We start from the raw sequence: 21,632 nt of genomic DNA on the forward strand, positions 1-21,632 counted from the left end.
TTAAATTTCACTCTGAATTTGAAGGTAGAGAAATGCTAAGTATTAACAGCTCTTGCCTGTTTATAAAAACAAAGTCATCGGGTTTTTTTTTCAAGATTTTATTTATTTGAGAGAGAGGGAGAAAGGGAGGGAGCACCTAACAGTGAGTGGAGGGGCAAAGGGAGAGAGAGAAGCAGACTCACTGCTGAGCAGGGAGCCGGATTTGGGGCTTAATACCAGGACCCTGAGATCATGACCTGAGCCGAAGGCAGTTGCTTAAACGACTGAATCACCCAGGTGCCCCCCAAATCATCTTCTTGTTGGTAATGCAAATATTCTAATTTAAAGGAAAATCATGATGAAGAATAAAAAATTAAAAACCCTACAATGAGGAGAGTATAGATACTCTATTGAAACCATTTCTTGCTATGGGTTAAAAATTCAAACTATTTTTAAAAGGTTGTACATTTGCCTATACCTTTCCTTCTCCCTCTAATTGAAGAGAAAACATACCATTTAAAACAAATTATTTCATGGTATTTCTCACTTACCCACTTTGGTTGGCAGTCGTCCTCAGAGCTACTCTAAAGGTCAAAAGTTGAAGTAGCATGAATGACTTTGCATTTTGAAGTAAAAGAAACTGCTTGAAGGTGGATTATCTGAGGCTAACTATGCTACCCAACCTTTAGAAGACACTTAGAAAATTGCTCCTAGGTGCAGTAACAGGTGAGGATGCAATTCATTCTGCTAAGTTGCAGCTAGAATCAGTTGCCTAGATAATATTTTAGCAATAAAGTCTTTGCAAATTATGCCAATGACCACAGTAAATTCTTTACTGCTTTTACCCCTCTTTCATTTCAGTCCCTCTACCCCCCAAGGAAAAACCCCTCAGAAAACTAAGAAACAAACTTACTCAGTTGATATACCAGCTTCTGTGGAAAGACTATGGTTAAATTTAGCTATTCTTCCTCTTTATTTCCATAACAACTTAGGTGAAGTGGTATTAGAGTTCTTAGCAAACAGTACCAAAGAGGAGTTGTAAATTTCCTTGTCTCCCAATCTCTCAATAAACTCAGTGAAGGCAGAACTGTGATTTTACTGGGCTCCCTTCCCCAGCACCTAGAGGACAAATCCTGAGTTAGACCTGGGTCACTGCTACTTACTTTGTGTGTGTCATGAGGCAAGTAATATAACATCAGTTTTTTCATCTATAAAATGAAAAATGATAGTCATAACTACATAAAGTTGACATGAAGTTCTTAATGCCTGATACATGGTAGCACTCATCAAAGGCTAGCCATCATTGTTAATGGCGAAGTAAATGAGTCAGGTCACAGATAATAGTTACTCCTCCAGGTGAACCATTCTCACAAGGAGCATGAATGTGGTATATCAACCCCAAGCAAGACCTGTGTAAAAAAGAACACTGTGAGTGAGTCTGGATAACATTAGGCATAATATATAATTATGTTCAGTGCATCAAAAAAACTTTTATTCTCTATGAACTCCTGTAGAGGAATGGAACTAAAAAATGAAAAATTACTGCCACAAAAACACTAAAGATCTTTTTATTAATGTTTTATTATTATTTTTTTTAACTTTTTTTTTTTTAAGATTTTATTTATTTATTTGACAGACAGAGATCACAAGTAGGCAGAGAGGCAGGCAGAGAGAGAGAGGAGGAAGGAAGCTCCCTGCTGAGCAGAGAGCCCGATGCAAGGCTTGATCCCAGGACCCTGGGATCATGACCTGAGCCGAAGGCAGAGGCTTTAACCCACTGAGCCACCCAGGCGCCCCAATGTTTTGTTATTATTATAAGAACACTCAAAAGTGTTCTATTTCATATGCAATAAAAATTTCCACTTGGAAAAAAAATTCCTGCTTGGCTAAAATTTAATATTCATTCTTCTATGAAGGATTAATATCCTTTTCCTGAAGAGGAAACTGAGAATTTGCAGAATAATTAAGTACCTAAAATTGGCCTTATGTGGTAGACATTCAGCAAATGTGTTTAATGTATGATTGATTTTTCAAAACCAAGCAACTAGCAAGTAGTGGAGCAGGGACTCAAATCTGGCTCTATGACTTTCAAGCAGTTTAAAGCTATAAATATTTTCTCTGGCCAACTTAACCTCTGCCAGGACTACCGAGAAATTATAGAACTAGACTAAAGTGATGAGGTTTTGTTGGTTTTTTGTTTTGTTTTGTTTTTTAGAGGGAGGGAGGGGCAAAGAGTGAGGGAGAGACAATCTTAAGCAGACTGCGCCCAGTGTGGAGCCTGACACAGGGCTCAGTCTCAAGACCCTGAGATCATAACCTGAGCTGAAATCAAGAGTTAGACACTTAACTGATTGAGCCACCCAGATGCCCCAAAAGTGATCTTTTTTTTTTTTTTTAATTTATTTATTTGTTAGAGAGAGAGAGCGAGTGAGCACAGGCAGACAGAGTGGCAGGCAGAGGCAGAGGGAGAAGCAGGCTCCCCGCTGAGCAAGGAGCCCGATGTGGGACTCGATCCCAGGACGCTGGGATCATGACCTGAGCCGAAGGCAGCCGCTTAACCAACTGAGCCACCCAGGCGTCCCCCCAAAAGTGATCTTCTAAAGTAGTCTGGCAGTTAATGCTCATACTGGCAAACCTTTTTGCAAAGCTATTGCACAAGTCTGCCAATTAAGATCAAGAAACATATCTAAGGAATTGCATAAAGGCAAGCACTAAAGGTATTAAATATATGTGTACATTCATATGTAAAGATAAAGGAGGCTCTATATAATCATCAAAATTATAGAATTCTGAGCTTCTTACCTTGCATTTGTAGCCCCATAATGGTGGTCTTTAATTTTTTTAAGTTTTCTTTTTCACAAACCCTTCTTCACATTTCCTTACACTTCTTCCTCATTGCCTTCTACATCTTTCTATTTTCCAGTCTCCATCTCTGCTCAAACTAGTCTATGCCTGAAATCATCCTTCATAGCTACCTGTCAAGTCACTATCCATTCTTCATATTACTTTAGAGTATTGTCTCCTTTCTTCACAATCTTCACAACTCTTTTAAATTCTGTGAATAGTCTATCCTGACTGTTACAAATAATAAGAATCAAATAATTATAGGAAGAATGAATTCTGAACTCCTAGCAGGCAGGAGTCTTATTTATCTTTGTATCCCTAAAGCAGCCTAGCCATTTGGGAGATAGGATGCTGTAAAGAACAGACTTAAATATAGTTTAGAAACTTGGTTTCGTCTTTTTGAAGCTGCATGACCTTGGGCAATTACTTAAGCTTTCTGAACCACAATTTTGTGAATAAAATGGCACTTCACAGTTAGGCTCAAAAAGTAAGCAGTTATATGCAGTTCAGAATGTGTAGAACTATTCCTTAATTGTATATAGGATTCGATTGAATCACCTTTGAATATGCTGGTTGCCAAGGGAAATACTGATGAGTATTAAAATATTTATCCTGAAAAGGCTTATAGTCTTGAATTTAGGACTTCCACACATGAAACAAAGCAAACTATAAAGAATATGCTATTATTAAGTATTGAATGAATTATATGATAAAGGAATTCAGAGAAGAGGGAGTCTATAATAAATACAAGTGGTAGGCAATGAGGTGGCCTGAAAGCTGTGCGGTGTTGGGATAGTTGCGAAAGGGGATGAGAACAACATGAAGAGAGATTGAATTGAGTATCATGTGAAGAAGTTAGCCATGACATGAGAAGTTAGCCAAACTCTAAAGCAAAAGCCAAATCGTGGAGAATAGTTGCAAAGTAGGTCTACCTATGAAAGGCCCTGAAATTCCAAGTAGGCTTTCCATTACTTACCTCTTTTAACCCCAAGTTCATTTAATATACAAATACCGAACTTTAATGCAGCCTACTGTGTGAGCCTCATGACACTCCTTTCACACATCCTTTATTGTGGTTGTAATGAACTTTTCACAGTTTCCTCAACACTGTGATTTTTCTGGCCTTTCTACACTTAATGTCTCAGTATCACTTGGCATAATTGCTCATGCTCTCCTAATTAAAACAGTTACTTATACTAGACTTTCTTGGTCTTTCTCTTATCTCACTGACCATTTATCAATCTCCTTTGCTCTGATTCCTCCTCCTCTGCTTGATTTCAAATGATTGGAATGCCCAGGTCTCCATCATGGCCTCTCTCCTTTTCTCTAAACAACTTATTTCTCTAGGTTATTTCTTTTGCTCACAAAATCTGAAAACATTCTATGTGCTATGAACTCTTCTGCTCTGAGCTGTGTTTGTTGACATTCACCTCTGTATAGATGTACATGATATCTCTTTTTGGATATGTAATAGGCATCTTAAACTTAATATATCCAAAACTTCACTCTTAATTTCCCCACCCAACCTGTTCCTACCCCAGTTTTCCTTGTTGAATGCAATTCCATCCTTCCATTTGCTTAGGCCAGAAACTTGGGGTTATGTTTTTCTCTCATTCCGTTAGTAATTTGTATGGCTTCTACCTCTAAAAGATACCTGAACCTGACAACACTTCACCCTGTTTGCCTCTATTACCTCTACTAAAGTAGTCCAAGTCACCACCAATTCTTGCCAGGACTAGCCTCCTAAGTCTCCTAGCTGTCCCTGCCTTTACTCTTTCTTCACCATAGCCTGAGCAGCCGGAATAATATTGTATACATGTAAATGTAAGTCAGTTCTTAACTATTTCCCTGTGTAAAACCTCCAGTGGCTTTCCGTTGCAATTACTATAAATATCAAGTTCTTTACTATGGTCTGCAAGGACCTACATGATCAGACTATTGCTATCTCTTTCTTATCATACCAGCCTCAACTTAAATGGCACTTCCTCAGAGATGCCTTCCCTAACTATTCTGTTGAAAATAATTCCCTTCACTCTGCCCTTCTTTTACCTTTTTAATTGTAATCCTGTTTTATTTACTTCACAGCACTTAGTATTTTCTTAAATTACTTACTCATTTATTTGGTTATTGTCTGTCTCCTTTACTGGAATGTAAGTTTCATGAAAGCAGGGATCATATTTTTCTTGTTCACTACCTTATCCCTAGCAGCTAGAGCAATGTCATAAATGTACATAGGTGCTCAATAAATACATGTTAACTGAGTGAATGAACATGCTGTGTTCTTCCACTTATTATTTTCTTGTCTAAAAAGTGCCACCCTTCTCTCTTCCCCAAACGAAGCAAAAATTTCATGCCTTCCAAATGATAAATACAAAGGTCCTACTGATCCTTCATATTTCAGCTTGCATTTTTCTTCTCCTCTGAAGCTTACCGTAACCATTCCCCTCTTTCACTTTTTTCCAATTTCCTACTCTGGCTATTTATATATCTGTCTATCCTTCTTAGATTGTAAAGTATTTTATGGATAGGACCTGTGTATTTGGGTTGGTTTCCTTAATGCCTGGAATAATACAAAGCGTTGACTTAATGTTGAAAGACATGAATCAAAATAAAAATCTTAATCCCTTGGTAGTTTTCTAGAAAGTAACATTGTTTTCAGAGATACAAAGATGAGTAAGACTCTTGCCTTCTGGAAATTCACAATTTACTCATTGTTCAATAAATATTTATCTACAGTGTGATAGGCATTATGTTTAACTGCTAAGGATACAGTGACAAAGCTTTCTGCCTAAAGAAACTCTATTTTATTTGGATATCATTTCCTTTGATTTTGATCAATAATACTTCATGATGTATTTTGGTGTTTCCTAGGTATTTTTAGTCTGTAATTAACCTGGGAACTCTATGAGAGACAATGAGAGAGACAACTTCTTAATCCTAATCGTATGTTGCATGTATGTTTATTGCATAGTTATAGAATAGCAAAGGAGGATTAATGGAGGCCAAAACTGTGTAGCACATCCAAATTGTTTCCCCAGTTCTACAAGCATGGCACAATTATACTCAAGGCTGCCAGTATAGATTATTTATACACAACTGTGGCAGATTTTTATTTTCAGTGTTGATAGTGTTTTTTAATATTGTCATAAACAAATAGAACCATGGTTTATGTTTCTTAATTTATGTGGTTAATTTCATTTACTCTTTATGGTCCTGACACATTTCTAACATTTTGGTTAATGTTGCTCTGAATTCTCCAATTTCTAAATTCTGTGTATTCCTGAGTTCTAAGTGAAAGCACAGATGTTTTTAGGTAATTTTGATATAGCAGTTAAAGTTCTGTAGATTTCGATATTTTCTGAATTTTGAGTTAAACCGTATTTCTGTTCTTAAACAACATTCATGAGGATAAATAATATTTTATATTTCACTTGGATTTGAACCAGAGTCTGAATATACATCTTAGTAGCATGTTTGGGATTTTATATAATTAAAAAATTTTGTTCTCTTGGAGGAAATACATATGCATATGACTTCTAGAAAATTCTTATGTATACACCGAGTTTAGAATTCTAGAAATTTAAAAACACCTTGGTAGAGAAGGAGTTAACAGGTTAGCTCCCCTTGGTTGCTCTTTGCATCCTCTCTTGCCTTTAGGAGCTGAAAAGATGATAACATTGGGCCCGGACATGCCTGTGTGGAGGTTATGGTACTCCTGGGGTTTTTGCACTAGCTGTAAAGCAAGCTAGAACATGTTCATCTCAGAGTTCCTTGTTTTTCTTTCAACCCTTTCAGTGCCCTGCAGGAATCATTAAATCAAAACTTCATGCTGATCATCACCCACCGAGAAGTCCAGCGGGAGTACAACCTGAACTTCTCAGGAAGCAGTACCATTCAAGAGGTGAGTTATGTCTCACAGCTAAGGAATAAAGGTAGCTCATTATAGCTAATGTTGACCCTGTTAAAGAGGGCTTATCTGTTCTAGTTGGAAACTCTCTTTATGTTTCATTATTGGGTTCTTAATTTTAATTAACTGGAGCATCAATGATTACTGTAGATCTATTAAACGACTTGACCTAGAAAAATAGATGTTATAAATGAGAGCTCTTGATAAATCTTAAAAATGTCAACTTAAAACCTTGCTAAAAATTACTCATTGTTATATAATGTATTTTATGGTTTTCTAGTAGTAAGTCAAAATATTAATTTGGAAATTGTTGACAGCATGCATTTTTTAATATGCCTATATTTTATTTGAAAGGTTGCTCTCAAATATATTATTTATAATGTGTACACTGCCTTTTTCCAAAAGGAGTTTGAGGAGGCTTTTCTTTAGTAGCTCAATCCCAACATTAGGCAGTATTCGTGAGATGCTGTTGGAGACTGTCAGTTTTTAGCTTAGAATATCTGAGATATAGTGTCAATATTTTCTTTAACATGGCCAACCAGGGCCACTGTTTCAAAAAAGAACCGCCCCCAAGAGAGAAAAGGTACCTTTTTGCCTGTGGCCCCACCCACTTAAAAGCCAGTAATTTATCTCCGTCTGGGGAAAATGTATAAGGCTTTGACAGGACTTGTATTTAGAAACACTGAGATGACGATTATGACAATTACATCTTGTTAATTGTGAAGACAACAATCATTTGTCTACTAATATTTTTATAAAGATAATTATGCTTAATCTTGGATTATTTCATAAATTTTTTCTTGGTCTACATTGCTTAGTAATTATTAATGTCATATTGAAAGAATGAGTTGTTTTCACCCAATCATTTTTCAGATGTATATGAATTATTTTAGTAGTAGTTAGATTATTAATGGTTTCCTTTTTGGATGTTTTGTCAATGAATTTCAGTTTCTGAATTTGCCATAAGTAGTTCATTGTTTGAAGTTTATTTTCTCTGTTTATCACTTGAATAGTTTGTTGACTAGTAACTAAAATCTTTAAAACTTTTCTTGACCCCTGCTTTGAATAATAAGTTTGAGTTATTTGAATTTTTTTTTTTCTAGGATTTTAAACATATTGGTTGGCATTTCATTTTAACCTCTATAATGGGTGTTCTAGTCTCTAAATTTTCAATTCCTTGGAGAATCATTGATGCTTTTACTTTAGAAATAATGTTTAACTATGGCAGTATACCAGATTTATTCTAATAACTTCATGGTAGTAAAATTTAAATTCTATATTGGATGTAATTAAATAAGGCAATTTAGTTTCAAAACAACTCCATTTTAATCACAAAAGCAAAAATAATACAAAATAAATTTCATTTTGTTGTTGATTTACTTTTTTAAATTGAAGACTAGTACAATGTATGATGGATAAATACACACTGCTTTATTTTTCTTTCTGATTGAAATTTTTATAGCCAGTTTTTACTTTTTTTTTTTTTTTTAACATTTCTATAGTTTGAGTGTGTTTCAACTTTCTCCCACAAGAGGGCAGAAAGGACTATTAAACTGATAGTCTAAAAATGTCATTCAGTGTTTTCAAATTAGCTTCTCTTATATTAACAAAAAGGAGCATAATGGCCAAGTTATTGTTTGATTTACAGATAATTGGCATATTGCAGGGAGGAGACTTAATTTCACCCTTTTAAATTAAACAGGGAGATTTAAAAAGACATAAAATATTCATTAATGTTCGGTGATTATAAAGTAGTGGCATATATTTATTTTGCCTTTATTACTGTTTCGATGGGAAAATACTGCAAATATTTCCGAAATCGAGTTGGCCATACTGACAAGTTGAAATGTTTAAGCAGCGTTAATGCAATCTGCTCACACCTGATATCCTATGCAGAATGATTCAAAATGACTACATCAATTATTAAAAGAAATATTTAAAATTCTGTAAATGTGCCATTGTGCGCCACAGTTGGCTGAAACTGTTCTCCATGGCCTGCTATTTAGATTATCAAATATATTTTAAGCTTCAAGGACTCGAAAACAGTAAACCTTTTTCATACCATTTCCTAAATGAAAAATGTCCCAGAAATATTTTTGCAAAGACAGATATTCTTATGTATTTCTTCACAAGAGTTCGATTTACTCTTTTTCTTTTTTTCCCCTTTTTAAGTTTATTTAAAATAATATTTTGAAATTCTAGGTGCCAGGACAAAATAAACGCAATTTCTAGTATCAGTGCTTTTTGTGAATAGACAGTTGCTTATAGGCTCTTTTATTCTGTACAATTTAGAAAAAAAATATAGGATTATAGTCTCTGGGTCTAGGATCACACTCTGTAGGTCTAGTCCTGAGACTTTTCTTCTTCAACTTATGGAATACTTGGGGACTACTAGGCAGTGGTTCAGGAGGAATAGTTGCTCTGATGCTACAGCCCTGCAACCCAAAGTGACACTTAGGTATGTCCTTTTTTGTTGTATGATTGAAAGTCAGTTTGCAACACAATAAAAATACAATGTTGATATGATTTCACAGTATAATTTTATAAATGCTAGAATTTTTGCTATTAATGTGGAAGTTTAATGATGCTATGTATCTTAAATTATAAATTAATTTCTGTCATCAGTTTTAGAAATATCTTTTCAGTGTTGTTTAATAGTTCCAAGGATGAATTCTGACCAATATATGAGGGAAAGGAAGTAAAACACCTGATTCTTTTTCCAGGGTAAGAGTATATTATTTTTGCTATAGGTGAAAAAACAGCCCATTTTTTGCTATTTTTAAATCTTGAAAGCCTTGTGTATGTAAAAAAAAAAAAAAAAAAAAAAAGCTTTTGCAATATTTTTCCCCCAGAGACAAATTTGTATTAAATGAAATAGGGTTGAAAAAGGCACTATGATTTCAACGTTTAACTAGACAAAATACATTTTTTAAAATACTGAATTAGAAAATAGAACTTAGATGCAGTTTGAATTTCAAATAAACTCTTCAGTGACCATATGTTCATGCAAGTTAGTGGTGATAAACCGTAGTTGCGCAAGTGTTTGTTCATTCTGGCTCTCTGGTCTCTTGCCTTACAATGCATGACTTATGTCCTTTGGGTGCTCTAGATTTTAATTTAAGCTAGTTAGATATTGAGGATTTTTTTAAGCTCTTTACAAATCATTTCACTTACATTATCCTTCTATTTGAGGAAAAGACAGTGATAGCATAAATAGGTCAGACTGGAAAGTTGCAAGTAGTCATAGAATAAAAATCCTTTCTCTTTTTCCATTTCAACAAATAGTTTGTGAAATTATCAGATAATATGACAATTACTTCAAGACTGTCTTTCCACCCTTTTAGGCCCTGAAGTAGCTACTTGCCACACTTTAAAACAGTGAATTTCTTTGAAAATTTAAACAAGCTTACCTTATTTTAATGAATTTTCTACACTGAGAATTCAGATTTTTAAACAGTTGATTATACAGATTCTAGTAATACTGTCTAATACTATTAAAATCTGTGATTACAAATGCACTCGGGATTGGTTCAATTAAGGGGAAAAGATTGATTTGCCTAGCACAAATCCTAAACCCAGGTGTGGAAAAGGATATGAAGTCCCTGAAATCACGCCAACTTTTCTTGGAAACTAATTCTTTGTTGTCCATATTACTATTGCAAAAGCTTCTATTAGGCAAAATACCCACTTTTCTTTGCAGATGTCTTACAAACTTAAGGAATACACACATGACCCAGAATAATAATAAGAAACCTAAGTATTTTTTATATGGAATCATGGAGTATTACTTATCTGTTATAGTGAGAAACATGATAAATAGCTATTGGAATTATTTAAATCCTCTTCCAAGTTTCACTTTACCCTAGAATTCTCACTTTTCTTATTAATGTTGATTTAGTTCTTAAGGGGAGTGAAAGGGGAAAATTGATGACCTATAAAGATATATCTTGCATAGAATGGTGAAAGATTTCACTACTAATATAGTGATTGTCAAGTGAGAAGCCAGTAGTTTGAATTGGCGACAAGAAGTGAACTAAATACATAAATCATACCAGTCTTTAAAAATAATCTTGTCTAAATAATTGTGAAATCGTAACGTTTGTTCTGGTTCTGCACATTTGAAACTTGCGTTGGGTTTTGTGCCTATTTTTCTACTTGCTACTTTCTGAACTTACTTGAGTAACGTGTATTTTAAACTATTCTCCTTTGATGCTGGAGATCATTAATGGTATTAAATATGTAGTTTTTTATACATTGTACTAATAAGCAGTTTTCTGGTATTGGGTTGACTATAACTACTTACTAGCATGCCTTTCTGTAAATGTTTTAAGTATAGTTTTTTTGTTTGTTTGTTTTGTTTGTTTGTTTGTTTTCCAGTTCAGAGAGGGTGGGGGTGCTGGCACAGAACTGAAGAGTAGAGTAGCTGAGAATGTGCATATGCAAGAGGGTAAATTAAATTGTGTGCTTATTTAATTAAAAGTTTAAGTGGTTTATAAATTTACTTCAAGATAAATGGCATATATAAATTCAATTAGAATGAACCCATTTTAATTAGCATATATCATAGTTTGATTTTTTTTAATTTGAAATCACAAATGACATCTTAGCAAGAATGGATATAATTTCTTAAGCAATTGGGCAATGAATTCAAGCCTTTATTCAGCTTTCAGAAAAGGACATTATGAGTTTCTTTTAATATGCATGTATATTATTCATTTCAAGTTGAATTTTATAATCTGTTCAAGTCATACTAACTACTATAAGTGAACAAATTGCTAATGATCATTTTATAAAAATTGAAGTTACCTGTGATTCTTAGTAAATCATCCCCTTAGGAAATAGTTTAAGTAATATTTACAGTGCAGCCCTTTGGAACTGACAAGTCTCTCTCCAAAAGTATTTTAGAATAATCTCTCTGGGAAAATTTTTTTTAAGCCCATATTAGTATTTTTCACTTATTTTCCAAGAAGATAGAAACAATGAAATTTTGTTAAGAATTAAAGGCAATGCTTTAGTCCTTTGTTACTTAAGATATGTGTATCCTAACATCATCTTAACTGACCATGTTTCATAATCTGAGATTTGCGTGTTGGTAGTTTTGAAATGTCTGGGTTAAGAGAAATTATGTTCAGTTATCAGAAACTAATAAACATAAGACATTTTTATATGCAAGAAAAGGCAGAGAGTAAATAATTGCACTGGTGACCAATACTGTAATAATCCTGTTTTACAATATGCACTTGACAGGTTGTAATAGTGCTAATTGAAGAGACTAATTCACACTTGCTTCATTCTATTCAAAGGCAAAATCAGCAGCTTGTTTTGCTTTTGACCAGATGGTCCTCATGAACACCTACTGTGCACTTTAAGTGCTTTACTAGAATTACAAAGGCTGGGGGCTGCGTTCGACTCCAAATGATTTGAGAAGAGAGAGAGAGACAGAGAGAGAGAGGGGGAGAAAAAAAAAAACCCTCTGTGCTCAATGGATTTGGTGCAAGTAAATTAATTCTAGTGGACCCATTACACACTGAGCCCCCTTTTCAAAGCTCTGAGCCTCCTCGCTTGCTCTGTAGCAATGAGAAAGAGAAAGAGAAAGGCAGATTACTGCAAACAGAAATAAAAAAAAGGGCTATGAAAGGGAGAAAAGAGGCCTTGAAGCCTTTCATATCATTTGAGTTTTTCAAGTGCGTTATTTTTGGGGAGGGTGGATATATGAAAAGCCAATTGGAGTTTTTTTTGTTTTAAAGTGCGCTATTTAAGCACCATGAATATAGGCGCAAGAGCAACAGTTGACTGAGTTTACTGTGGTGAAGCTTTGTGTCCGAGGATGAATCAAATTCATTATATTCAACTCTTTGTGTTTTAACATGAATGTAGGGTTAGTTTCACAAGACTGTGTCTGTTTAGGATAATTATAATTTAATATTTTCCTTTCATAAAGTTATCACTGTAGATGTCTAAAATTTTTAATCAAAGCAGATTTTGTACATTGACTTTGAAGCACCCTGACAGTTTAAAATTCAAAGGAAAGCTTTTTTAGTTTTCAAAAGAAAAGAAAGGCTCATTCTAATGGCATTGAAGCAGAGATTATTATAACTAATTAGAAGTCACACATCTGTTAGCTTTTGGTTTATGACTTACTTATGTATTTTTTAAGTAAAATTTATACTTTAAAAATATATTGCTGTTATTGAGTGAACCCAAAAGGATAAAATGCACTTAATAGAGAACCATTTATTTGAGTCAACCATTTTTGCAAATTTCTGCATGGCCCCATAAAAATATATAGTATATTAAAGTCCATTAAATGTGAACGGAATTGTATAATTAATAACCTGAAATTGGAATACACTTCCAAACAAAATATTTTCATATAGTTCTTGTTAACATAACTCTAATTATTAACCAAAGTTATTATGACACAACAAGAAAATTAGCAAGCCCAGTTTGTGCAGATTTATGGTTATCCTTAAAGCTGTTTATTATGTGCAGTTGTGATTTGGAATACGGACACTGTAAAATAATGGATTCTTCTAAGTTTGTGGGTTAGATAAGATACAAGAGATCATATCTAGGGCGTGTCAGTTTTGTGTTTTTATACTTTTAAGTTTAATTCTAATACATTTTTGTTGCATGGTCTACTTTTGTTTGATGGCATATTGACACTAATTCAAGTGCATTTTTATTATAGTTATTAGCAAAGAATAAAACAAAATCATGCTAGTAATATATAACTTAAAGATAATTGTAAACTAATTGTAAGCAAGTCATAGAGATGACTATTTCTAAGTTTGGCCCATCTCTTTCAATGAATGTCTAGAATTTATACTTTAAAAGGCATAAAGCACTAATAATACTTTATATATCAATATATGTTAATTATATTCTTAGTACATAAAATGTAGAAATGTAAAAACAACTACAAAAACATTTTATTTTATTTTTCAGACTTTTAATAGTAGGATGCCTTCTTTGATATTTAAAATAAAATTTGATTCATTTCTTATTAATATCATTACTTTGGGACTTTGTTCATTTAAGTATAAGTTTTGAGGTGGGGAAGAATATACGGGGGATCCCTAAATCTTCAACCAAGAGAACGTATAATGAAATTTATAAACAATGATGTGTTAATGAATTAATGTCCTTTGGGAGAAAAGGATTTCTGGAAAAAATATGAATGATTAGGAAAACTTACTGAAAAATTATTTTGCAGTGGACTATTTAAAACTGACGGTGGACTACTAGATTCACTTTCTTGGAGGTACCATATAAAGCTCTCTTTAAATCTAAAACTTCAGTTAGCAGACATGGTTTGACCATGACCATGCAGTCACTTACTTAGGTGGGGCTGATTCTTTGGTTTCATAGGCACAGTGGTTGGAGCCTTTCTCCTCATGAAGAAGAGTTTATTTCAGTATTAAAATATTAACCCCTAGATTCCTGAATGCCAGAGACAAGGTTCTGTCCTGTAGGGGAAGGGTTGGAAAAGGCTACAGTTTTTTTTTTTATAGATTTGGTAGGTACCATGTTATTTAAGCTGAGAAATATTTTAACATTTAAGTATCCTCCAGCCATAAAATAAGAATAATGACCTCATTCTTCTCCCGGACCAACCCCAGGAAAAAAAAAAGAGAGAGAGAGAGAGAAAAAGAAGTAAATCAAAGGATGGGTAAGTGAATATAAAGTTCTCATAAACATAACCTAGATTAATTCAAGGTATATTAAGGCCTGCTTGTTAAAAATTATTTACATGTTTATCCTTATATACTAAAGATTATTTGGCCATAACCCCTTAAACATCTATTTATGATAATTTTTCTTTCATCTAATGTGTCTTCTGTATGACTTAATACTATCTAGTCAAGGAGTTCTTTTTCAAGCATATTTAGTATGAAAAATAAAACTTTAAAAAATTTTATAGCTCAGTTTAGAGCTATATTACCTTATTATTACCCTCATTACATTCCTTTAAAAAAAAAACATTTTTAAACGAAAAAAACTTTAAAAGCTTGTAACAAACATTTTTTTATAAACGACAAAATGTATTCCTTGCTTTGTGGTCATTGCGTGACCAGACAGTAGAGTACTGGATTGTTTTAAGGTTTTTACAGCTGCAAGGCAAAAGCATCTGTTCATTGCAAAGCCGGCATTGTTTAATTTTGACACTGACTTTTACATGCGTCTTGTACCAAGCACTGGATTAGATGCCACTAAGATGAAATTTGTTTTAAGTTGCTCCCAAAGTGCAGCTGTCCCCATATATGGCCTTGTAGCTTAACCAAAATAGACAGACATAGGATCAATCAGAATCTTTGTACAGGGTCACCTTACTAGGCTAGAGAGGCTCAGAGAAGGAATGTTAATGATATTTATTGTGAATAACTGCAAAACTAGTTTCCAAGATGATTTAGTGTATGTAGAAGTATACCCTTCCCCTTTTTAGGGCAACAGAACCATTATTAAGTATTAAGCTTTTAAACTGGAGTATAATGGTCAAATACTATGATGCCTGTATATACACAGGCACTATTCTTCCACATTTGATTGCAAGAAAAATGATCAGTTTATTGGTCACTCAAGTAGTAATTGACTGAAAATAAACTCAATCTAAAATGGCTCTGCTAAAATCTTGAGAAGTGGACATTTTTATAGAATGATAATTTTTCTTTAATGTTTCAAGTGAATGAAAAATGAAAGAGCACCTCACTTCCCGGGTTTCCTGGGATTGTGTGAATTTCTACCCAGCTGGTCCAAATTGATTGATACAGGGCCAAATATTTGTCTGCCTACATTTCAAAGTCTATAATTTGCTAATGAATTGTGGTAATAATCTTTCATCATACATGAAAGATTTAGCCAAACAATTTGCTAAGTATGTATTTTGATCATAAAATTTTTGGACTTACACCAAGCTTTACATCTATTTTACAGCTTATGCATGGGGGTGGAGGGAGAGCAGGGGGAGAAATAATACTGAACATGAGCACTTGATGGAAAGGGATGAAGGAAATGAGGGAAGAAGGTACTTTGGAAAAGAGTAATACTGGGAAAGTCCTATGAGTGACAGTGGAAAACAAATTAGATTTGCACTTAGAGTACAAAATAGAATATTTTAAATGCCAGTAGTTTTAGCTTGTGGTGTCCAGAGGTATGGTAGGTATCCAGGTAGATGAAGTCAAGGAACGAATTTTTTCCTTTTTGGCTACAGCTATTCCATACATTGATTATGGAATAATTTCCTTAAAACTTTATGCTAGAAAAGTCAAGTGCCCACAAATTAAAAGTAATTGAAGGCATAAGAATAAAAGCCAGATGTTTGTTGGGGTTGATTTAGAGACTTAAAAAAAAAAAAAAAAACCAGTGAAGAAATAAATATGATTTGACCAATTCCAGAATAAGGTAAAAGAGGAACCTCTTAGTTAAGCTTTTGAAATGACTGTGGGCATCCAAGAAAATATTTTCTCCCTCTAAAACAAAGACTGTATAAAGGACAGTGGGGCTCATATTTGCATGTGTGTGTATGGAGGGGTGATATTTATGATTAAATATCCTCTATTTGGGTAAGTGTAAATCTTAATTATATATTTTCGAAGAGCAGCATAAGATGACTCCAGAGAAAGCCCAGGATTAGCCAGTGGAGTGAAAGGTCAAGAAAGTGTTCTAAATAAGATTCTATTGTGTATCAGTAATTTCTGTTTCGTTGCTAGAATTCAGGGTGCCATGACTTCTTACTTGACTGATACAGTCTTATTTATTTTCAAGTTGTCCGTGAGGGGAATATTTAATAATATTGATAAAGTTTTCCTTGCCTTGCAGATAGGTAGTTTTAAAAAAAGCAGGTAGCTAGAGAGAAACCATCTTATAAAAGAGACTGAACCTTCCATTTTATAGATAAGCAGTTTTAGAATTTTTACATACCTGCTGGACCTCTTGATTATGTCGCATTTCCAGAGCATTAACTTCTATCCATTTATATAATTCTCTTTTCTCTGATAGAGCTAAGCCTGTTCTAAATGTTAGTATAGTAAATGTCTCTCCAAGATGGCACCATTGGAAACTCCTCTAACATATATAGGAAAGTAAAGATTCATATGTCAAACTAGAGCTTTATTGCAGGTGTTTTGAAATCTTGTTTTACAGTTGACTTTCTCGGGCCCTTTCCTTCTATTTTGTGATTTTTTTTCTGTTTCACCAACTTGATACTTGTCATAATTCTTTTGTGATCATATTGTTACTATATTTATCACAATGCAGTTAATATAGAAGAGACCCTGTAATCGTTATGAAGGAAAAAATTATCAAAACTGAGGCTTACAGAAGGGAGGAAGGTGGGGATGGGGTGGGGTAACCAGGTGATGGGTATTAAGGAGGGCACGTGTTATGATGAGCACTGGGTGTTATATGCAACTAATGAATCGTTGAACACTACATCAAAAACTAGTGATGTACTATATGTTGGCTAATTGACTATAATAATAAAAAAATTATATTTAGGTAAAACCAATTATGAGTGAGATAGTGTCATTGCTGATTCTTTTATTCACAATTTTGTAAAAATTGTATTTCATAAACATTAAAGTTATAGTTTACGTATGTTAAATTCAAATTATGCTGTTGCCATTTGTTTCTAGTACTTTTGGTATTCTGTTATCAAAAGCACCTGAGGGGTGGCTGGGTGGCTCAGTGGGTTAAAGCCTCTGCCTTTAGCTCAGGTCATGATCCCAGAGTCCTGGGATCAAGCATGCATCGGACTCCCTGCTCAGCGGGAAGCCTGCTTCTCCCTCTCCCACTTCTCCTGCTTGTGTTCCCTCTCTCGCTGTGTCCCTCTCTGTCAAATAAATAAATAAAATCTTAAAAAAAAAAAAAAAGCACTTCACATTTACATGCTTGCCTTTGCCTGATGAAAATGTGAAGTATTTCCCACTAAGAGGTATGTTTGTAATGTCTAATAATAATAGCTATTATTATTGTAGAATATCAGTTAAACATCAGTTCATTTCTGTTGAGTCGGGAGGTATTTCCCTTATGCTTCACATTGTAAAATGAGGGAACTTTAATAAGGTATATTTAAGGCTGCTATTTTTTTTTGTGGGTAAAATTTTTGTTGCTAATAATAGGTATGCACATGGATCACTTTGCTTAGAATTTGAAATTTCAGAAATACAGTAAAATGTCTTATAAGTCCTAATTTCTATTGGTAATTGTACTTTCAGATATTGTAACCAATGTTTGTATATAATGAATGGAGCAATATGTAGAACATGATTCTAAAAGTAATATATTAACATGCTTACGTGTCATAAATTTAAATGAATGTCGATGTCTTCAAATTAGTCATCTTTGTTACTGATACATATATCCTCTGTTGCTCAAAAGTTATTCTAGATTTCTGGGAACTGGCTTTAGAGATCATGATGCTTTTTAAAATGTTTCTTTTTGAATGACCTCATGTATGACCAGCCTTTGTCCCATGAAGGGGAGAAATTGATTTGTTGAAACTGCCAAAAGTAATTCGAAGCCAGATGTTGTGAGGCAGGTGGTTATTCAATCTGGGTAGTCAAATTTTTGGTTATTCTCTCTTTTCTGAGCTTCTCCTCTCCCTGTAAATATATATCTGTCGTAGCATTTACCACACTCATTTGCAGTTACCTGTTTACTTATTTTTTTCCTGTTAGACTAAGAGTACCTTAAGAACAGGAAGAGTATCAACTTCATCTCTTTATTTCTGGGCCTACCACTGAATTTGTTAAAGAGACGGTATGCTTAATGAATGACTGAATTAAAAAAAAATCTAACTCAATGAGATTATTTGCACCTGAAGGCATTTGCAAAAGTGAAGTCACTCAAGTCTTTCTGAGTATTTCAAGCATTTTAAGTATTAATTTGACATAAATAGGTACTTTCTCATGGGGGTTATGAGAGATCTCTCTGATTTGGCTATGTGAACTCTCACTTATTTGTTAAAAATGAGACTGAGAATAGATAGTTTGCACAAAAAGTGTAAAATAAAATTCTGACTTTAAAATAGATTTATGTCGTCCTTAATTTGTAATATCTGCCAGGTCATGTCTTGGTGTTTTCTCTGTAAATGAAGTTATAGCTGGTTTTTTAAAATTGTTTTCTAAATTTAGGGGCTGCAATCTTACAGATTTTAATCTATTTTTCAATTGACAATTCGTTAACTTGTGATAGCGGAAAGATCATTACACTATGGTATATGGAATCTGAGTTCTAATCTTCCTGCTACTAACAAGCTGCAAAGTCATCTAGCGCTGAGTGACTTGGTATTTCTTTTCATTTGTTTGACTTTACATTAATATAGAACTGCAGAAACTCAAAGTTTTTGCTCGTGAAAATATAAAATGTCATGGAACTTTAAAGTATGCATAAAATCCCCATGTCCCATTGAACCTGGTGTATACTTCTGTTGCAACACCTCATTTCTTCTGTTTTGTGTTTATTTTCCTTCTCATGGTAGGCTTCTTGAGGGTAGGATCTCAGTCATTTAATCTTCATATTTATAGTACTAAGTGTAGTATGTAGCGCCTTATAAATGATTATTGAATGAGCAAATATTTATGTGTGTCACCATCCAGTAGTTGAAAAGAAATTGGGAAACCTGGATTCTAATATCTGATATTTTGTTTTCTTAGCTATATTAGTTTGGGTAATTCATTTAGCTGCTCTGGGTCTGGGTCATTTATGAAAAATAGGAAGTGGTTTCAGAGGAGTTTCCTGCTTCTAAAATTTGGTCATCACATGTGAATTTAGAAATTTATATGTGCTTCAACTGAACCTTGTATGTGAGGTTGGGGTGGCAGAGAGAGAACTGGTCAATAGGTAGTCACCATGTATGTAAATATGTATATATGTCCTGTGGAATGGAAATATCTCTTTAATATTTAAGGTGTTAAGAGGTTCAAGGCTGAAATAGAGGCCTCTCTTGCCATGGTGTTTAAATTTCTAGAATTGAGATTTTCAATTTTTATCTTAAAGTAGACTTTAACCTTGAATACGTAAGATCTAACAAGACTTTAAAGGTTAATTCCATAAACATAACAAGTCTTTCTAATACATAAGATTTTTTACATACTGAGATACATAAAAGTAAGTGGTATCAATTTAAAGTCATTAGTTTCACTTGTGGTAAGTGAATTAAAATTCTATGAGCATAGCAAGGCTGTAAAGATAACTACCATAAGGATACACCTATAGATCAATGGAACAGAACTGGAAGTCCAGAAATAAATCCCTTACACTCAAGGTCAGTTAATTTTCAGCAAGGTTGCCATGACAATTAAACATGGAAAGAATAGTGCTTTCAGCATATGGTGCTGGGACAACTGGATATCTGCATGCAAAACGAAATTGGACTACTCTTTCACATCATATGTAAAAATTAATCAACTGGATCAAAGACCTAAATATAAAAGGTAAAACTGTAAAACTCTTAGAAGAAGACATAGGAATAAATCTTTGTGACCTTGGATTAGATGATGGTTTCTTTAGATATGACGTCAAAAAGACAAACAACAAAAGGAAAAATAGGTAAATTGGACTTCATCAAATTAAAAAACTTTTATGCCTTAAAGGATACCATCAGTGAAGTGAAGAAAGTACTCACAGGATGGAGGAGCATTATTTCCAAATCACTTATTGATAAGAGACTTGTATCTTGAATATAAAGACCTCTCACAACTTAACAATGAAAAGACAAATAACCTAATTTAAAAATGGGAAAAGGGGGGCATCTGGGTGGCTCAGTGGGTTAAAGCCTCTGCTTTCGGCTCAGGTCATGATCCCAGGGTCCTGGGATTGAGCCCCGCATCGGGCTCTCTACTCAGCAGGAAGCCTGCTTCTCTTCCTCTCTCTCTCTGCCTGCCTCTCTGCCTACTTGTGATCTGTGTCTGTCAAATAAATAAATAAAATTTTTAAAAAGAAATGGGAAAAGGATTTGAATGGATATTTCTCAAAGGAAGATATGCAGTGAGTATGCACGTGAAAAGTTGTTCAACATCTTTAGTCATTAGAGAATTGCAAACCAAAACCAGAATGAGATAGCATTTCATATCACTGGGGTGGCTAGAATGAAAAAGATGACAGTAACAAGTGTTGATTAGATGTTGAGAAGTTGGAACCCTCAGATATTGCTGGTAGGAATGCAAAATGATGGAGTAGTTGTAGAAGACAGTTTGTCAGTTCCTCAAAAAGCTAAACAAAGAGTTACCATATGACCCAGTAATTCCACTCCTAGACATATACCAAAAGAACTGAAAACATGTTCGCACAAAAATGTGTACATGAATGTTCACTGCAGCACTATTCTTAGTAGACAAAATATAAAAACAATCCAAATGTCCATCAACATATCTGATGTATGAATAAATAACATGGTATATCCATAAGTGGAATATTATTCAGTCATAAAAAGGAATATAGTACTGATATATACTACAGCATAGATGAATCTTAAAAAAATTATGCTAAGTGAAAGAAGTGTCTTTTGTGTCTACAAAAGGCCACACATTATATGATTCCACTTATATGAAATGCTTAGAATGGGCAAATGTGTAGAGACAAAAGATAGATTGCTGGGCAGTAAAATTACTCTGTACCTCAGTGGTGGATACATGTTATTATAAATTTATTCAAGCCCATAGAATGTATAATACCAAGAGTGAATCCTAATATAAATCATGGAGTTTAGGTGATAATATGTCAATCAATGTCGGTTAATCATTTGTAATAAATACTACTACTTTGGTGGGGATATTGCTAATGGAGAAGGCATGCATTTGTGGGGGCAGAGAATATATGAGAAACCTCTGTACCTTCTGCTAAAACTTACTGTGAGCCTGAAACTATGCTAAAAAATAAAGCCTATTTTAAAAAATTAAAA

At 33.9% G+C, this 21,632-nt stretch overlaps 1 protein-coding gene across 2 annotated transcripts in view; it reads left to right on the forward strand.

The window, feature by feature from the left end:
- Positions 1–21,632, forward strand: part of FAF1 (Fas associated factor 1) — a 464,195-nt gene that overhangs the window by 218,609 nt on the left and 223,954 nt on the right. For both annotated transcript variants that reach the window (XM_080801413.1, XM_080801414.1), the window contains one exon: positions 6,619–6,724. In XM_080801413.1, coding sequence (XP_080657539.1) covers positions 6,619–6,724 — 106 coding nt within the window. The remainder of the gene's footprint in view (positions 1–6,618; positions 6,725–21,632) is intronic.

This window comes from Martes martes, assembly GCF_963455335.1.
Source record: "Martes martes genome assembly, chromosome: 4".
Classification (NCBI taxonomy): Eukaryota; Metazoa; Chordata; class Mammalia; order Carnivora; family Mustelidae; genus Martes; species Martes martes.